Source organism: Photinus pyralis, unplaced genomic scaffold, assembly GCF_008802855.1.
Source record: "Photinus pyralis isolate 1611_PpyrPB1 unplaced genomic scaffold, Ppyr1.3 Ppyr1.4_LG8, whole genome shotgun sequence".
Taxonomy (NCBI): domain Eukaryota; kingdom Metazoa; phylum Arthropoda; class Insecta; order Coleoptera; family Lampyridae; genus Photinus; species Photinus pyralis.
Window position 1 is genome coordinate 4,059,311 of NW_022170819.1, and position 16,584 is coordinate 4,075,894.

Genomic DNA, 16,584 nt, shown 5'->3' on the forward strand with positions numbered 1-16,584 from the left:
TAACATGCAAGCACCTAAAATACTTCAGTCAGCGTCAGCGGAGTTTGTGCAAAACGGTGCTACCCGCCATAGGTAAACGTCCTCGGTCGACAAACAAAATATTGAATATGATCCGCAATGCTAAAACGCACAACAAATCTTTCCGACATACAGTCTGGTTATCTTGTAATTTTTCAGACAACACCATATGACTTTACTCTACAAGGACGGCACGTGGAGCACGAATGGGAAGACTGTATATACCATGACGTAGCGAGAGGAAGGGATCCCGCAAATTTAAATATTTCTACTTCCTCTCCCGCATTTATAGTAAGCTCGCAAGTGTAGTAATACGATTTTTTCTAGACATTGTGCCATTTTTGCGTGTGGTGATTTTTGTTAGGTGGTGAGCTTGAGGTAAGCCATTAATAGCAATAGAAAGGATCCGCTTATGCAAATTACAACAAATTGCGAAATGCGAAAGTGTTATTAAAAACATATGCCCCATTTACTCAAGTGGCAATCATGCTCTTTTCGCGCAGAACAAAGTACAACATTAAAAACTCGAATAATATTTAAATTATTGTCACATGTATTCGACTTAATCGTTCCAGCTAATTAAAACAGTTTACTCCGTAAGTAATTGCTAGAAATGGAATTGTTTTGTTTATAATTGAAACCTTTGTTTTGGTTCGCTTGGCCATTTTGAAACCTAATTACAAACGTTGTTTGTCCTCCATAATTTAATTAAAAGTCGATGTCCGTTTCCTTAATTGATAATCGAGATTATCGCCTCCAGCTGACGAACGATGGATGTTGTAATTCAATTGCCCGACTTCTTCGGAACGTCAGCAAATTGCTTTGGTATCAGTGAATCATGGGTTTTGTCATACATCCGATTCCTTTGGTTTGGTACGCCCCAAATTGGCTTATCGAAGTCCTTTTGGCGTTTGATAAACAAAGAAAGTGTTTGCGGTTTGCTCATACAAATCGGCTTGCGTGCGTATAAACAAATTAGCTCACGGTAAAAAAACAAGTCATAGGTACATACCTCGCGCCATTATTGTCATAGATTAGATTAGCAATGCAAAGAATTATAGCGATAAACATCTGGGAACAAAGCGAGAGGTATTTCAAATCCTGAAAGTCCTGAAATTTCGATTAAACCACCGTTTAGCCAGAAATGATGTCAACAGAAATCATCTGATTGAAATTCTAGGTATTTGACGTCAATAATTTCACTTTCAGTACAAAATGGGAGGCTGCTTACTAAATTACTAATGCGGGTTGAGTGTCGAATGACACCTTATTCAATTCAACATTTTTAAAGCAAATTGGAAGCTTTCTTGCTCGGATCAACCAAAAAGAGCCATTGAAATTGCGTCATTTAGGAATTTCGAATGTTGCTTCCCCATCCACTGATATAAACATCTTCATGTGGGTCATTTTTTAAGATTTCTTATTTCACTCTGCCGTGAAATGTCAATCTGACCATTTGGTCCCTCACTGAGCCGATGCAGACTGGTTGTTCATGATCGTTTTCAGGGCGGTTCGTATTTTAGAGATTCCTGAAAGATCTTCAAATGATTTCCAAAATTTGTACTGGTTCTAAGCAAATTATATTCTTATAAAGCTTGTCCAAGGTTTCGCCAGAGGCCGTGCAGAGATCCCTAAGGCATTCTTCTTTATACAATTATTGGGATAGTTGCTGGAAGAATAGATCTCTAAATAAGTTTTAAAAATTTTCGAGATTCTTCTCTATTAAATGTGTATTAATCATTGTAAGGAATCTTCAGAGCTTCCTCCAAGGATCAAGATTATTGAAAAATTCTTTTGATGTTCTTCACGTTACTTAAAGTTCTTGTTCTGAGCAATTTTTAGAGATTCTCTAAAGATACTAGAAACATTTTTATATATTCTTTAAGGACTCGAAAGAATCTTCTGCGACGCTTACTGAACATTTTCTGAGGACTCTTACTTTACATAGAAGTATTCTTTAGAAACTTTTCAGGGATTAAGGAGTATCGTCAGAGGTAGGTGTCTTTCAGGCAATCTTCTAACAGGATATTCTTCAGAAATTGTGTATAAAGAATCGGTTAAGACTCTCAAAGTTTGTGCGACTTCAGAAATTTTTGTAGAATTCTTCAGAGTATGTTTAAAAAATTTTTTTTTCATATTTTATCCTATACAATCTTCAGATGCGGTTCAAAACTTCTGTAAAATATTATGTACAAAATCTTTCGAAATATTCTTCGAGCATTCATTATAGCTTGTCGATAGGTGCTAGAGAGGTCCATCAGAGATTCTACAATCGGCCAGATATAGATTTTATTCACGTTCACATAAGAGATTCTTAAATTCTTTACGAGATTCTTTATCTCTTAACATTCCGAATTTTTTTAAATTTTTGGAATGATCTCTGGAAGATTTTTAAAAATTGATGAGCGCTTTTGCAGTTATTCTGTATGAATTTCGAATTTCAGTTCGGAAACAGCATCGTTTTTAGGAATATAGTGGTCCGAGTTGTTCAAGTAGCCTCAGGTGCAAAAACCTGGATTCATGAAAGATTTTGCAGATATTCGGAGATTCTTCCAAATTTATTGCAAACATTCCTCAAATTGAATAAATATAGACGAGCGACAAACTCAGACGGACCGACAGAAAATCCGAATAACCACAATTTAATCAGTTAGTTCCATGACCATTGTCTATCTATTACAGAAGACAGAATTGAAAAATTCGTAACCTTTCGCGAGTTATTATGTACACAGACGGACGGACAGAAAATCCAATTGACTAGTATTGACCAGAATTGAGTCAATTAGTCGCTTTGCCATTGTTTACCTATTACTGAAAGAATTTCAAAATTCGAAACCGTTAGGGAGTAGGGGTACATAGACCGACGGACAGAAAGTCCAAATGACCAAAATTTAATCTGTTAGTCCCTTGCCCATTGTTTACCTATTACTGAAAACAGAATTTGAAAATTCCAAACCGTTCGCTAGTTATCATGTACACAGACGGACGGACAGAAAATCCAAATGACACAAAATTAATCAGTTAGTCCCTTGACCATAGTCTTACTGAACCAGACTCATCACATCTCGAAAAGAAGTCGCGTTGGAAAGTTAGAGTTTGTGTAGACCTTTTATCTCGCCGTTTATTATAATACCATGAAGGGTAGAACGTGTGCTCACCCCCCCCCCCCTCTCCCCATTTTGAAAAGTTTTACTGGGCACGCAAGCAAAAGCACATTTTGTTTCAATTCTTAAACAAATGCGCTAACTTATATCACGGAACATTCGAGGAAGAGAATATGCCCCCGAAGGGAATGTCCAAATTCTAGTTCCATGTAAAAAACGTAGTGCGCAAATTGAACTTTGTAACAATTCAAGGTAGCTGGCGATCGTTTGCAATGCCAGAACTGTTTACATTCAAAATTAATTTATGCCAGCGCCTCGAGGCGTTCAACGATTTCCTGGTACAAAACGGCTACAGAGAAGGGCAAGGTGCAACTTTTTTTCCCCCAAGTTCAGTTGACACTCCGTCTGTGTTGGCGAAGTGGTATGATAAGATAAGGCTATTTGTGCAACTGCGAACAAAGTGCGAATTTCGACGAATTTCCACCTATTCCCAAAACGTCTTTAATTGCGCGAAGAACGCAGATGAAGTTTAGACGGTCCAACTGCGACTTAATTACAAGGACCTACTGCGCCATTAAAAAAAATAATTATACAAATAATCTACGAACTCTTCAATTCTCAAGTAGGCCACATTCAGATAGACACGATAGTTTTCGATCAGTTCGCTTGGTGCAGCGAAAAGTTGGCCATCTCTAAATTTATACCCGCTATAAATACACCTGCATATTTACATAATCGGGACGCAAGTAAGAAATTATTTTCCTCTTTCAGTTCCCCATAAATGGGCGTCTTTACAGTTTTGGCGAACAAAATGCCAAGAACTGCGAAGAAATCGAAGCAGGCGCAGGAGCTGGTCGACGTCGAGGTCGGAAGCGTATCAGAGGACTTGGAGGTTCCGGTCGCGTCCGAGGTCGTTTTTCGAAAGGTGTGGAGGATTCGTAATTTTAAAAAGATCGTCGCGAAGAAGGATTACCTGGACAGTCCCGAGTTCCGATGCTCGGTCAACGGGATGAGCACCTACTGGAATGTGGCGGTTCGATTTTGGAAAGGTAAAAGGAAGTGGGTGGTGCGATCGCGTTTGCTCACTTTTTAAATATTGCAGGCTCGAACGGTAAAAAAATACCAAATCCTTTGGTGTTGTGCTTGAATTTGACCGGGTGCGAAACTGAAGAGAAAGGTCAGGCTAGGATTAGGTACCAGTTTGGCATTTGGGATGCCAGCATTCGCTACTGGGAGCTTTGTGACATCTCCAATTTGGTTTTGAACTTAGAAAATACTCACAATTTAGTCTCAATTGGGTACAAAACGCTTGGAATCAACGAGCGACACATAGACAGTGGTAAGTTTCGCAACGCCCCCTGCCCGTTCAGCCTTCAGCTATTATCCTTTCAGAGAAAGACTTGAGAATAATGGTTAAAGTACAAATAATACAAAGCGAGGAAGAAAAACACAGCCTGTCGCAAGATCTCGCTCGGATTTTGACGTTGGAATCTGAGCAGTACGCTGACACAATTGTCGAATGTGCATCAGAACAAAATCAGGAGCTTTTCAAAGTGAACAGCGTGCTGATCAGGGCTCGCAGTTCCAAACTAGGCGCGATGCTTCAGAAGTACAAAGATCCAAAGAACGAAGTAAGTACAACTCGAATGAGAGATGATACCAAACTAATTCATCCCATTGCAGAACATCAGGTACAAACTGGATCTGTCCGTCCTCGACTATTGCATTGTAAAGGAACTGCTGAGATACATCTACACCGACAAAGTGGACAACACAGACGCGCATGCAAATAAACTACTGCCACTATCCACCAGGTTCCATTTGCCAGGACTAACCGCACTGTGCGAGAGGACCCTTTTGGACAGCATGACCCCGAACACAGTTCCAAACATTCTACTATTAGCCGATCAGTATGGCTGCGAAAATCTGCGCAAAGCCGCCCTCCACTACTGCGAAGAGTCCACGGCCTTAAAAGGGACTATCCAACCTACCGGTAAGTCCATTAAAAATTAATCTCGTTAGTAACATTGACATTAACCTTGAGTGCCCACTTTAGTTACACAAGCAATTACAAATCGCATTTGATAACAATAACGCGCACTAGCAATATTGCACAGACCTGGCCCAATCTCAAAATGTCGCTTTAATTCTAGGTAAATCCTTGGCATGGCGCGTAATGGAAATGGTCAACCCCGATTTATTCTTGGAGGCGTGCGAGAGCATAGGCAATTCTTCGAGCACACTGGACAGTCCCACATCCGCCGGTTCAGTGAGCGACGCGTGATAAACTGTACAAAGAAATCCAAGTATTATTATGTATTTTTTATATTTATTGCAATTACTTTTAGTGTAAATTCATACTTTTCGTACAAATAGCTATCATATAGCTTTCCTATCTAATAAAATTGTTTATATTTTCTAATTTTTTATTTGACTTTAAAAATTGTAATTATCGCATGACGCAACTCGTCTTAATAGATAAATTGGTGACGTTACGTCGCAATCAAGTATTCAAGCAACGGTTCAAAGAAATTCATGTGCGCTTGTTAATTGGATCATAGTTGATAGAAATTACGTTTAATTGCCTAAATGAACTGGAAAGATAAGTTGCGTAGCTATTAAAATCATTTTTGATCCACAAATCGGCAAACATTTTTTTTTTAATCTTTGGGAGAACGTTATCCACGCCCCGACTTCTTCGACTAGCACCCGCACACTTTCCAAATTAAAAAAAATATATAACTCGTTAAATACAAGGTAAGTGACTGCTTCGAATTTATCGAAATCCAGAAGGCTTCCGAGCCAGAAGATTTTGAGTTTCTCAAGGGCCCTTTTCAAAATTCAAAAAATGTAACAACAAATAGGAACCCAAAAACGATATTTACTACGATCTTAGAGCCCATTTTTAGCGCATTTCCACAAAAATTTAAAAAAACGCACTATTGTGGTCACTTTGTCCGGCCGTCTGTCCGTCAAAGAATAGGTTGTCATGCGCAGTGCTCCCTTCTTGTGGGCGGATTTTTTTGTTAAATGCTGAAAACAAACTTGGCTGAAGTAACTAATTTTTTCAGACTGTTAATGTGGAAATGCGCTTTTTGTAAATCGTCTAGGATTACTTTTTGAACTTGTTGAACTATTCGATGGTACGTAAATTCGTTTTCAGCCTTCTTTCCCTCGACCTAAAGGTGAAAGCTTAATAATTAAAATCAGTTCATATTTTCAGCTTTTTCCGAACACTGAACTTGTCAAAAGTGGTTCAACATTTGATTATTTTCCGATTAATAACGCTAACGTTATTTATAATGAAGATATTATGACTAATTAATTGTTATATCGATAATTAATAGGCGAAATACCCTTCATAATGGTAATAATACACATTTAATTACCAATAACATGCTATAAACAAAAACGTGTTTGTCTAAAAATAGTATTATACTATAAAAATGATTGTGTGCCGAAAATGAGATATGTAAATAATTTACTCAAAATCCCTCGACAAAACTAGACAGTAGGGAAAACGAACCAGATCAACAAGGGAAGTACTCTGCATTCAAAATAATTTCGAAAAATCAGCATCACCCAAGAATTAAAAACAAAAGTGGTAGTAAAGAACAATTTTCACCCCTATCACCTGCATACGACGTCGGCAAACAGATGTCAAAAGGCTATAACAAACGTCTCTTACATTCCCCTAAGTATCATTCACCTCAATGTTGTGGCACACCTGCAGTTGTTTAGTTACCTCTTACGACACGAAAAACGGGGTCTTGCACATCGGTTTCGACAAATAATATTCGGAAAACAAGAGAGCTTTAAAAATGATCAAAGAAGGTATTAGGGGGTTTCAAGCCCGTTTGACGAGAATCTCAAGAAAATGTTAAGGAATGAACTGGAAGGGTGTTTTTTAAAGATTATCTGCATAGATTCAAGAAAAGAGTGCCAAGAGACAAGAAAGTTTCAAAAAATCTTCCGGGGAGTTTTGATAAAAGCAGGGATGCCTTAAAACAGTTTCAAGTGTCTTTTACTGCTGGAATGAACGAAATTGAGAGAAACGGACGAATTCTACATCGTCTACGAACACAGTTTTTTGTTATTTTTTGTACTCCGTGGACTAAATCAACGTGTTTTGTCATTCATTTAAGGGACTAAAGTGCAATTTTTTCCCCCGGAGGGAGAAAAACGCGACGCGGGACAAAAAGTGACAGTACACACAATTTAATGATTAATGGTTACCTGTATTGTACATATTTATTCTTGCACCATATTTTACACTTTTTATATGTACCATTTTCCATATATCTTTTTGAATTTGGAAGGCAGTAGGTATGTATCCTTATAGCTTATTCTTCAGAGTTTTAAAAGATCATTTGTACGCCGTAGTTTTAAACTAGAATCTTTAAATCAAACTGACATTTATCGTTATACCGTCACAATTTGACATTACCAGGATATATTAATCCTACTATCAATCAGATTTTTTCTTTCAAATTTGCACTTTAACATTGAAATCGCCGTAGCTGATTTCCGGAGTACAAAAAATAGCGTATATACCACAGGACTAAAGTACGTCCTCATCCCTCGGGTGCTTGTTGCCCTCAATTACGTTTCGGGCAACAATTTGCACCCTCGGGATTAAAACACACTTTAGTCCCATGGTATATAATATACTATTGACACACTTCTGCCTAGCTCTTCCTTTTATGTATAACAATATGTGTACCAAATTTGGTTCAAATCAGTTTAGCCGTTTTAATTAATTAAACAACCCCATCTACTCGTACATTGTATGTACAACGTACCTAAAGGTTTTTGGTGTGAAAGCGGAGGCATTTCTTACAAATGAAGCAAAACCTTCGCTTTTCGTTAATTTTCTTACGTGTCGAGAAACTTTGGGTAACTTTGATCAGCTATTAGTCCAGGAAATGAAACTTAAAGTAGTGTAAAACCTGGCAATTTTTTCAAAATTCGCATGAAAATTTGGGATTAGGTTAAATTTACCCTACACTTCAAAATCTATATTATGCCGATGGGCGCTCTTCATTTTTTAGGGGTGAAAACTACCCCTTTTTGCCAAACCTATAAAACTACATATTCAGAGCTGAGCAGTATTCGATTTTGTAAATACTTTTTAATATTGAAATCCTTTGTAATTAAATACTTTTATGGAAGCAGTAACTCAAATACTTTCACAAATATTATTTAGTATTCGAATACAAAACAAAAGTTATAGACTAGAAACCAATTTCGAAAAAAAATTCAAAGGGCTGTAACTTTGAACTAGTAGCCCAATCTTGGAACTGTTTGAAATTATGTATTCTACAGGCCACATTCTATAAGAAAATTTTTTTTCCGGGTCGATCTGAGACAATTTTTTTTGCAAGCCTCAAAAAAAGGCAGTGTATAACCTTCCTCTTTTACCAAAAATCGACTACACCAAAATTTCTCGGAAAANATTAACCTTCCTTTTTTTACCAAAAATCGACTACACCAAAATTTCTCGGGAAAACACTTTTTCTTATTAATTTGGGTGCGTAGAATCCAAATCAATTCGTACTTTTTCGATCAGACTTCTCAATAAAAAGTTATAGACGAGAAACCAATTTCGAAAGAAAATTCAAAGGGCTGTAACTTTTGAACTAGTAGCCCAATCTTGGAACTGTTTGAAATTATGGATTCTACAGGCCACATTCTATAAGAAAATTTTTTTCCGGGTCGATCTGAGACAATTTTTTTTGCGGGCCTCAAAAAAAGGCAGTGTATAACCTTCCTTTTTTACCAAACATCGACTACACCAAAATTTCTCGGGAAAACACTTTTTCTTACTAATTTTGGTGCGTAGAATCTAAAACAATTCGTACTTTTTCGATTAGACCTCTCAATCAAAAGTTATAGATTAGAGAGCAATTTCGAAAAAAAATTCAAAGGGCTGTAACTTTTGAACTAGTAGCCCAATCTTGGAACTGTTTGAAATTATGGATTCCACAGGCCACATTCTATAAGAAAATTGTTTTCCGTGTCGATCTGAGACAATTTTTTTTTCGGGCCTCAAAAAAAGGCAATGTATAACGTTCCTTTTTTACCAAAAATCGACTGATTTTGATGGTAATTTCAGTAACAGTAAACTAAAGTAAGGTGGAGGGGACAAAGACGGAAATTTTATGCGAGATCGAGGTAAAATTTAAGAAGATTGGGATGAACCTGGTTTAAAAAGAAACTGAAGGGGAATTTGATAAGGATGATACTAACTAGGAAGACGACGAACTTAGAAGGAACTTTTATGGCAGGTAGAGGAGTACCTAGGTAATGTGGAAAACTTGCGATGAAGATAAGAAGACGAAATTGAGAAGTGAACGTGAAAATTATACGAGTATGAGGAGAAGTAGAGTATGAGAAAAAAATTGGAAAGAAGACAACATCGGTAAGCAATTTATGGAAACTTGAGGACAAATTTGTGAAGCTGGGGATAAACGTAACTTAAGAAGAATTTGAAAATAAGACTTGAAAGAAACATAAAAAGGTGCTGGAATTTCATGAAAATTTAGTAGATATTTTAAAGCTTGAGAAGAACGAAAGCAACTTGAGACAAATTTAAGAAAGACGCCATGAAGGGGGGGGGGGAGAACTTTAGGAGAATCAGATAGCAACTTGAGAATTTGCTTCTCATTCATAGAATAATAAAATTAAGGCGGTAGAGGGAGTGCTCAATGCTCGGCTAAATTCACCTCTAATTAACAAAGAATAAAATTTGTTTGTTATTAATTATAGTTATCATAGAAAAACTCACCAATTTTTATCAATAAGTTTAAGATTCTAAATGCGAGTAGGTACCTAGTGGTAAAAGTGGAAAATCTGAACACATTTTGACACCTTTCCCCCACGTGCAGTATAGTGGGGATCTTAGTTAAAACAATACGTCTCGTAAACGATCACGCAAAGTGTTATTTTCTCTTGCACAACCCCGGTCGCTGACAAGAAAAAATGCTATTATTTTAGTTCGAGGTGAAATGCTTAGCAAAATTGCATTTTCTTTGACTGTTAAATTCGCGAATATTAGAGTACTTAAAACACGAATGGTGCTTCATTATTACACAAATATAAAAATTAAGGAAAACGTTTTGCTCATTTTTAAGTAGAAATCAGTGGCGTAGTAGGAATGTCCTATCCACCACAGTTAATGAGAAGTAACATTAATTTGTTTAATCTGTTTTTCAATTAACCATTTTAAATGGATTATTTTGGCTAGGAGAAATGCCGCCTACAAAAGGTACGTCTTCAATTAAAAAAGAAAAAACTAAAATCAAAATGTAGCTAGGTACCACGTGGAAAGAGAATCAAACTTTTATTATCATAATATGTAAAACTTGTAATACATTGTCCATACAAAAAAAGCTGCACATTTAACATTAAAAATCACAACATTTATAATACTGAAGAATTGTTAATACAAATACTAATACTAATAAACATAATACTAAATTCGATAAATATCAGTCATATAAAATAGTACCTGCCTGAGTAATTTCAGATCACACTACAGCTAAGTACAAAAAATAAGTATAAAAAACAAATACTCAATCAATGGAAGCTTTACTGGCAAAGGTCGTTAGTGAAGATATTTCATTAGGGCTGGGATCGGTGGGCAATCGACTAAATTCGACCTCCTCCCCATTATCGCCACAAATACTATCGGTAGGCCACTGCTTATGACTGGGGGCGTACAAAATGAGCATCGCAAATGTGTAAATGTTCCACATGCCATAAACGCCAGTAAAAAGTGCGGAAGACACCTCCAACTCCACGTTTTCGTCCCATTTATTTTGCCCCTCGGCGATTTGGCTCAAAATAAACGAAATTATGGTAACGGCCGCGCAAATGATAGTAACCAGCATGAGAAAATTAAAGCGATAAATGATGCCCTCATAGTGCAATCTGCGAGCCGTTGACATCGTGGGTAACACTGATCTTTTAATGCTTATATTTCGGTACGCCATCCAAATCATGTAGCACAGAAATATGAAGTAGATGCCGGCCGAAATTCCCGCGAGTATTATAAAGGATAGAGCCAAATTTGTTCCGATCGGTGTTACCCAGATGGAGTAAAAAGGGTTGTGGAGGTGTACGCCGCGCTCGCACAAATCGAAAATGAGCAGCGATAAGCATCCCACTAAAATTCCGCTTAGGTGCATCCAGTATGTTTTAAGCGTGTTTTTGTGGGCGCCGTCCTGTATCAGCATGTGCTCACCGGCGAAAATAATCCAAAATGATAACAAAGCGGCGTAAAAAACGCCCTGGCGAATATCGCTGAGTAGCAGCATGAATGGTATATCGAAGTACAGAGTTAAAAATTCAAGAGGCGCATCTAAAATTGCCAAAGTACCGCCGACAACCATCAGCAGATACTCCAACAGAGCAGGGGTGCGCTGTAATAAATGCACCCGGTTCCAAAACCACGCCATGATCATAATTAAAATTGGAAAGAATACGGTTTTCAGTGAGAGCCATACCTTTGTAAATCCAACATTCATGTGGATTATAATGAGGTAGATATCAGAAATAAAGCCCACTTTCGCGTTGGTGCCCTTATCGTCGACTGGAATTCGAAAGTTAAGCAAGTAGTAGTCGTGATGGAGTGAGCCAAGCTCGAAGAGTTGCACAGTCGAGCAAGAATAGGAATACTTGTCCTCTTTGTTAGGAGATGAGCACTCAACAATTCTCTTCTCCTCGGAGCTGCTGTGATAAGTCCACTTGTCATCTGGATCCTCCTTGTTTCTGTACCCCAACTTCACATCCAAAGTCAAATCGATAACGTCCGTCGTCGTCGTCTCCTTCCCATGCTCCATTTCCACCTGCAGGACTCCGACCAAATTCTGGTGCCAGCGCGAAAAGTCCATGTTGTACAGCGGCATTTTGCCCATGAAAACGTAATTGGAGGCGTTCAAACCGGCGTGCTTGTCATCTAGATTGATCGACTTGCATTTTGAGGTGAACCAGCGGCCGTCATCGGTGAATAAATTCGGCTGATCGTCGTAGCAAACGGTCGTGAGGATGCTTTGCGAACCGGCCGGCGACGGTGCGACAAGGCCTCCAATTAGAAAACACGTAATTTGGCAAATTAGCAAAATTGCCACTAGAATACTTAACTTGCGACCACTTAAATTTTCCAATATTGTTCCTGGCATCTTTGCTCAACTGAAATGAGCGAAAAATAACTAAAATTGTTAAACAAACCTGATAATTACCCCACAAAGAAGGATGACAAACATTCACCACCCACCACGGTCACAAACAAACAGCTATTAAAGCTCCACACAAACCGGTCTGTGACAGATTCCTGTTCTACCCCACTATCGCAGCGTAAAGGTAGCTGCCCCTCTACCAGCAGTGAAAGGAAATGATAAATTCCAGGCAGTTAACTGTACCTAACTTGAGTGTTTAAATTAAAGATGATACTACAATCTCTAATTTAAATTTATGAGCTTAAATTGCAGTAAATAAATGGGAATTTTATATTCCTAAGTTATCTCGAATGTAGAATATAAAATGCTCAAAGAGATAAATTGTGCAGCTGCAGCAAAATATTTCACTTAAATTCATAAGCTAAAAAGATACGTTTTAACTTAAATTTTTATAATTTATTAAATTTCAAATCGTTGTCTTTTCCTCTCTATATATACACGTCCCGCAATGGGAATTTCCATCAAAGGTGATAATTTTAAAACGGAATTTAAAATGTAAGGAACCCTCGAAGTACTTATTTCAGATGGAAATTGGGTAAATTGAAGATATTGTAATTTTGCTGAAGCTAAGGAAAGTATGGCAATTTTTAAACAATGCCTTTTAGCAAGTTTTATGTTAGGCATACATAGGTAATATCCAGATGTGAACAAAATTAGACAAATTTCTAAAGAGAAAAATATAGAATAAGTAAAATATAAGGAGAATAAAAGTAATTTTTAAGCGAAGCCATAAGGTTTCCTAAAGTTTAACGCTCAGGAAAAAAATATAAGGTGATAGTGACAAGGAAAATAAAAGGCAATTATTATTGTTATCCTTTTAATTATTTCATAAAAAAACGCAAGGTCGGACAATTTTTAAGCATAGGAACTATGCAGAACATGACACCCTTATACAAAATTTTGAAGAAAATTATAAAGAAAATTTGGTAGTAAGCAAAACGAAAATAAATGGTAACTTTTAAAGTAATTCGTTTATTTATTTCATATAGAAATTGTGGCAAGTTTTATGCAACTTTGCGGAAACTAAGGAAAGTGTGACAATTTTTTAGCAATGAATGAAGGTCTTTAGAGGGTTTTTATAGTTACGATCAAGAAATATGGAAAACGTGGGGGAATAACTTTCTGAAGAAAAATGTGGGGAAAATTTGGAGGAAATCTCAAGGAAAATGTAAGGAAAACCAGTTTTATTCTTTTGCTGTTATTAACGAGCGCTTAGCGAGTTTAAAATTTTGGGGTGTCTGCCCGGCTTTTAGCACGATATCTGGAAAACGAGTAAACCGATTACAACGAAAATTTGCAGGTGGATTCTAAATTCTTTATCAAATTTTTAGATCGGAGTTCGTGAATTGGCCATGTAGGCCAAAAGCCCTTTTGACATAGCTTTAGCCATATAATACGCAATGCCAAAAGTTGAGTCTAATTGGGAGCCCATTTGCTATATCTGTTTTATTTATTTATTGTTTTAAAAAGAAAAACTCTGAAATTGGTGAGTACCGACAGAAGTGAGTACTTTTTGCTCTTTCTTACTCTTTCGCACCCTTCTTTTTCCCGCGATGTAGTATAGAAATAGGTTGATGAAGTAATACAAGTAAATATACGTATACTTATTATACTTGAAGCGTCTCATCTCCTCTCACGTCTTAGTTGGTAGTCTCAATTTTATGCCTCAAATCTATAACTGCTTACAATCCGAACATTAAGGACTTATTCACTTATGCCTCTAAAATCAATTCAATGGAATGTAGCTTTTGAGGGTTTCTTTGGCTTTCTTTACAACGATAAAAACTTCAAAAGACTATGTTCCCAAAATATTTAAAAATTGATGGCGTTTAAACTAAACACGAGAGCATCTATAACGGTAGGAAGAGTTGGCGTTGCGTTACCTCAAATCCACCACATAAACGACCAACTAGCTCAGGGTTGGAAAATTAAATAAAAGCTCAAGATCTTCCACAGCGATAGTTCGTTCTGGGCATATGAACTTCGTCCTTCATTGCACTTACCAAAGGGGCTGAGCGCCACTCAATATCTTTCTTAACCCTCCCCCTATGAAATTGAGAAGATACGAGGGCAGTAATAACAGTACTAATCAATTTAGGTACAAAAAGAAATAAAATACCATATTAAAGTATCTCCAAAATTGAATCACATTAACTACACAAAAAATTCTCATACAACTCTGAAAGGACAAAAGAGTTATCAACTAAGACGCTAAAGAATTATGGAATTTGTCAGTTAGGAGGGTCGATCCTCGATGTTAAAACTCTTTCATGGCCCGGTGGCGTATTGGCATTCTGTAGCATTATTTAGAGCAGTTGTGGTCTGATTCGCTATGGCTTCACGTTACGTGTAACTTTATAATAGAATATATACTACGATTCAGAGCACCGCTAAGGTTTAGAGCAATCGTCCCAATTGGTATTGCTCTGACTGAAAGGATTATTTTCGCCGAATTTTTAGATACTGATGGCATCATTTTACTCAAAACGAGAACATAGTTTCGGTTTTGATTGCTGTGCCCCATCGCCTCGCTGCGTTAAAACTTCTTGATGATTTCTTTGCTTTTGCCTGCAATGGTAAAGTGCACGGAATTAGTTTCATGAAATATTTCTGGCGCTGTTTAACTTACAAGTTACAACGAGCACATAGCTGCGCCACTTCACCTCGCTACATTAAAAACTCAATCAAAATTTTCTTTACAATGATAAATAGTACACGAAATTACGCTTCAAATGTGTACCTACCTAAATCAATTTCAAAGACATATCGACGATTTTAATATAACATTTCCATTTAAATGAATTTTAAAAAGTTCTCCATTCCCCAATAATGCAGTCAAACGGTCATAGAAGGTGGAAAGTTCTGGTGTTCTTCCTAGTGGTTTATTTATATGTTTTTTTGGTGTGATGAACACGAATCTGTCTGTCCAACAAAAAATTTATGAGAAATCAACAAAAAAGCAAAGCAACGCAAGCTATTTACGCAAGAAGTGGTTCTATTCTAAAATAAAGAGGAGAAAATGATCTAAAATTTATGTCTCTTAATATTTTTTTGTATGTCGTATGGTTTTCATGCAAAATAGTGTTGAAATATTAGGGAAATCAGTAATTTTTGGAAAATAGAACAAAATCAGGTTTAAAGTTAGCATATAATTTTACAAAAAGCAATAAAATTGAATACCCAAGTGCATTTGAGTTCAATCAGACATCAGAACTAAAATATCGCACCTTCAAAAATTCTCCAAATTGTTGTGCTTTAAAGTAAACTCTTAAAGAATGTTGCTGTGCTGCAGCCTCAAAAGGAGGAAGGGGTGGCTAACACCTAAGGTAGCATTTATACGTCAATTTGTTCAAGGACGTGCACTCCTTGTCAGTCAATTCGTACAATGCAGTAAAAACACCAGTATTAGTAATAGCGTTACCATGTGCCTTAGAATCTTTAAAGGTCTTGGTCAGAGCAGGGCTTTTCTTGAAGGTTTGGAGAGACCTCATTTTTCCTACTTTTAACGATGATTTATCGCATTTTCCATGCATTGATCAGTATTTCCCAAAAGGCCACAGCTATGCTACAAGCACTTATGGTTAAAATGTCAAAGAAACGTGTCTATAATAATCCCAAGTTGTCATTGGGCGATCTGCGCATGCGCACACTTGATTTTTACAATATGCGATATGTTTGCGTTTACTAAAAGCATTGCATCAAAGAAATATCTCCATAAATAAGAGTTGGCATTGAGTAGTCTGCGCATGCGTACATTAATCGTAATCGTATTGTTTAACGAAATTCTGTTAATTATAGGTTGGGGAAATTTAAGAAAGCAATTTCGCCAAAACTATGGTAAATGTACAGATTTTAAGCAATGAAGTAACCCTTTCAGGAAACTCATATACTCTGGCATATTAAAATGGACGAAATTATTCAACCGTTTAGAGAAAAGTATAGAAATACCTAGGCAAATATAAGGTGAACAAATGGCAATTTAAACGTAATTTTGTTACTTATTATACACATAAAAGAAGTGGACATTTAAGTCGGCGGAAGCAAAGAAGTGTGGCAACGTTTAAACTGTGACGGAAGCTTTTGAGCAAATTGTACACTTTGCAAAGGAAATATGAGGAAATAGCGAAATTAAACGAACTGCAGGAAAAAAAATGTAAAGAAGTCTTGGTGGAAATAGTATGGAAAATATAAGAAAAGTAATATGAAATTTTAATGGAATTCTT

General features: G+C 36.8%; 2 protein-coding genes across 2 annotated transcripts; one reads left to right on the forward strand and one right to left on the reverse strand.

Annotated features, from left to right (window-relative positions):
- The first annotated feature begins 238 nt into the window (after positions 1 to 238).
- LOC116178851 lies at positions 239 to 5,544 on the forward strand. The gene is made up of 6 exons (XM_031498481.1): positions 239 to 396; positions 3,894 to 4,171; positions 4,225 to 4,461; positions 4,515 to 4,753; positions 4,806 to 5,115; positions 5,276 to 5,544. The coding sequence occupies exons 2-6, from the start codon at positions 3,904 to 3,906 to the stop codon at positions 5,404 to 5,406; spliced, it is 1,185 nt and encodes a 394-aa protein (XP_031354341.1). The 5' UTR covers positions 239 to 396; positions 3,894 to 3,903; the 3' UTR covers positions 5,407 to 5,544.
- A 4,904-nt stretch (positions 5,545 to 10,448) lies between these two features.
- On the reverse strand, positions 10,449 to 12,468 carry LOC116179081 (protein wntless). Its single transcript, XM_031498788.1, has 2 exons — positions 12,365 to 12,468; positions 10,449 to 12,314 (listed from the first exon to the last, which is right to left on the reverse strand). Exon 2 carries the CDS (start codon positions 12,302 to 12,304, stop codon positions 10,697 to 10,699), a length of 1,608 nt encoding a protein of 535 aa, XP_031354648.1. The 5' UTR covers positions 12,305 to 12,314; positions 12,365 to 12,468; the 3' UTR covers positions 10,449 to 10,696.
- Positions 12,469 to 16,584: the final 4,116 nt, after the last annotated feature.

Bases quoted from the DNA above. Each gene is read 5' to 3' on its own strand.
- LOC116178851 (XM_031498481.1), top strand. From the start codon at position 3,904: ATGGGCGTCTTTACAGTTTTGGCGAACAAAATGCCAAGAACTGCGAAG. The intron at 4,462-4,514 runs GTAAGTTTCGCA...TTATCCTTTCAG, and splicing joins CGAGCGACACATAGACAGTG to AGAAAGACTTGAGAATAATG. The intron at 5,116-5,275 runs GTAAGTCCATTA...CTTTAATTCTAG, and splicing joins AGGGACTATCCAACCTACCG to GTAAATCCTTGGCATGGCGC.
- LOC116179081 (XM_031498788.1), bottom strand. From the start codon at position 12,304: ATGCCAGGAACAATATTGGAAAATTTAAGTGGTCGCAAGTTAAGTATT.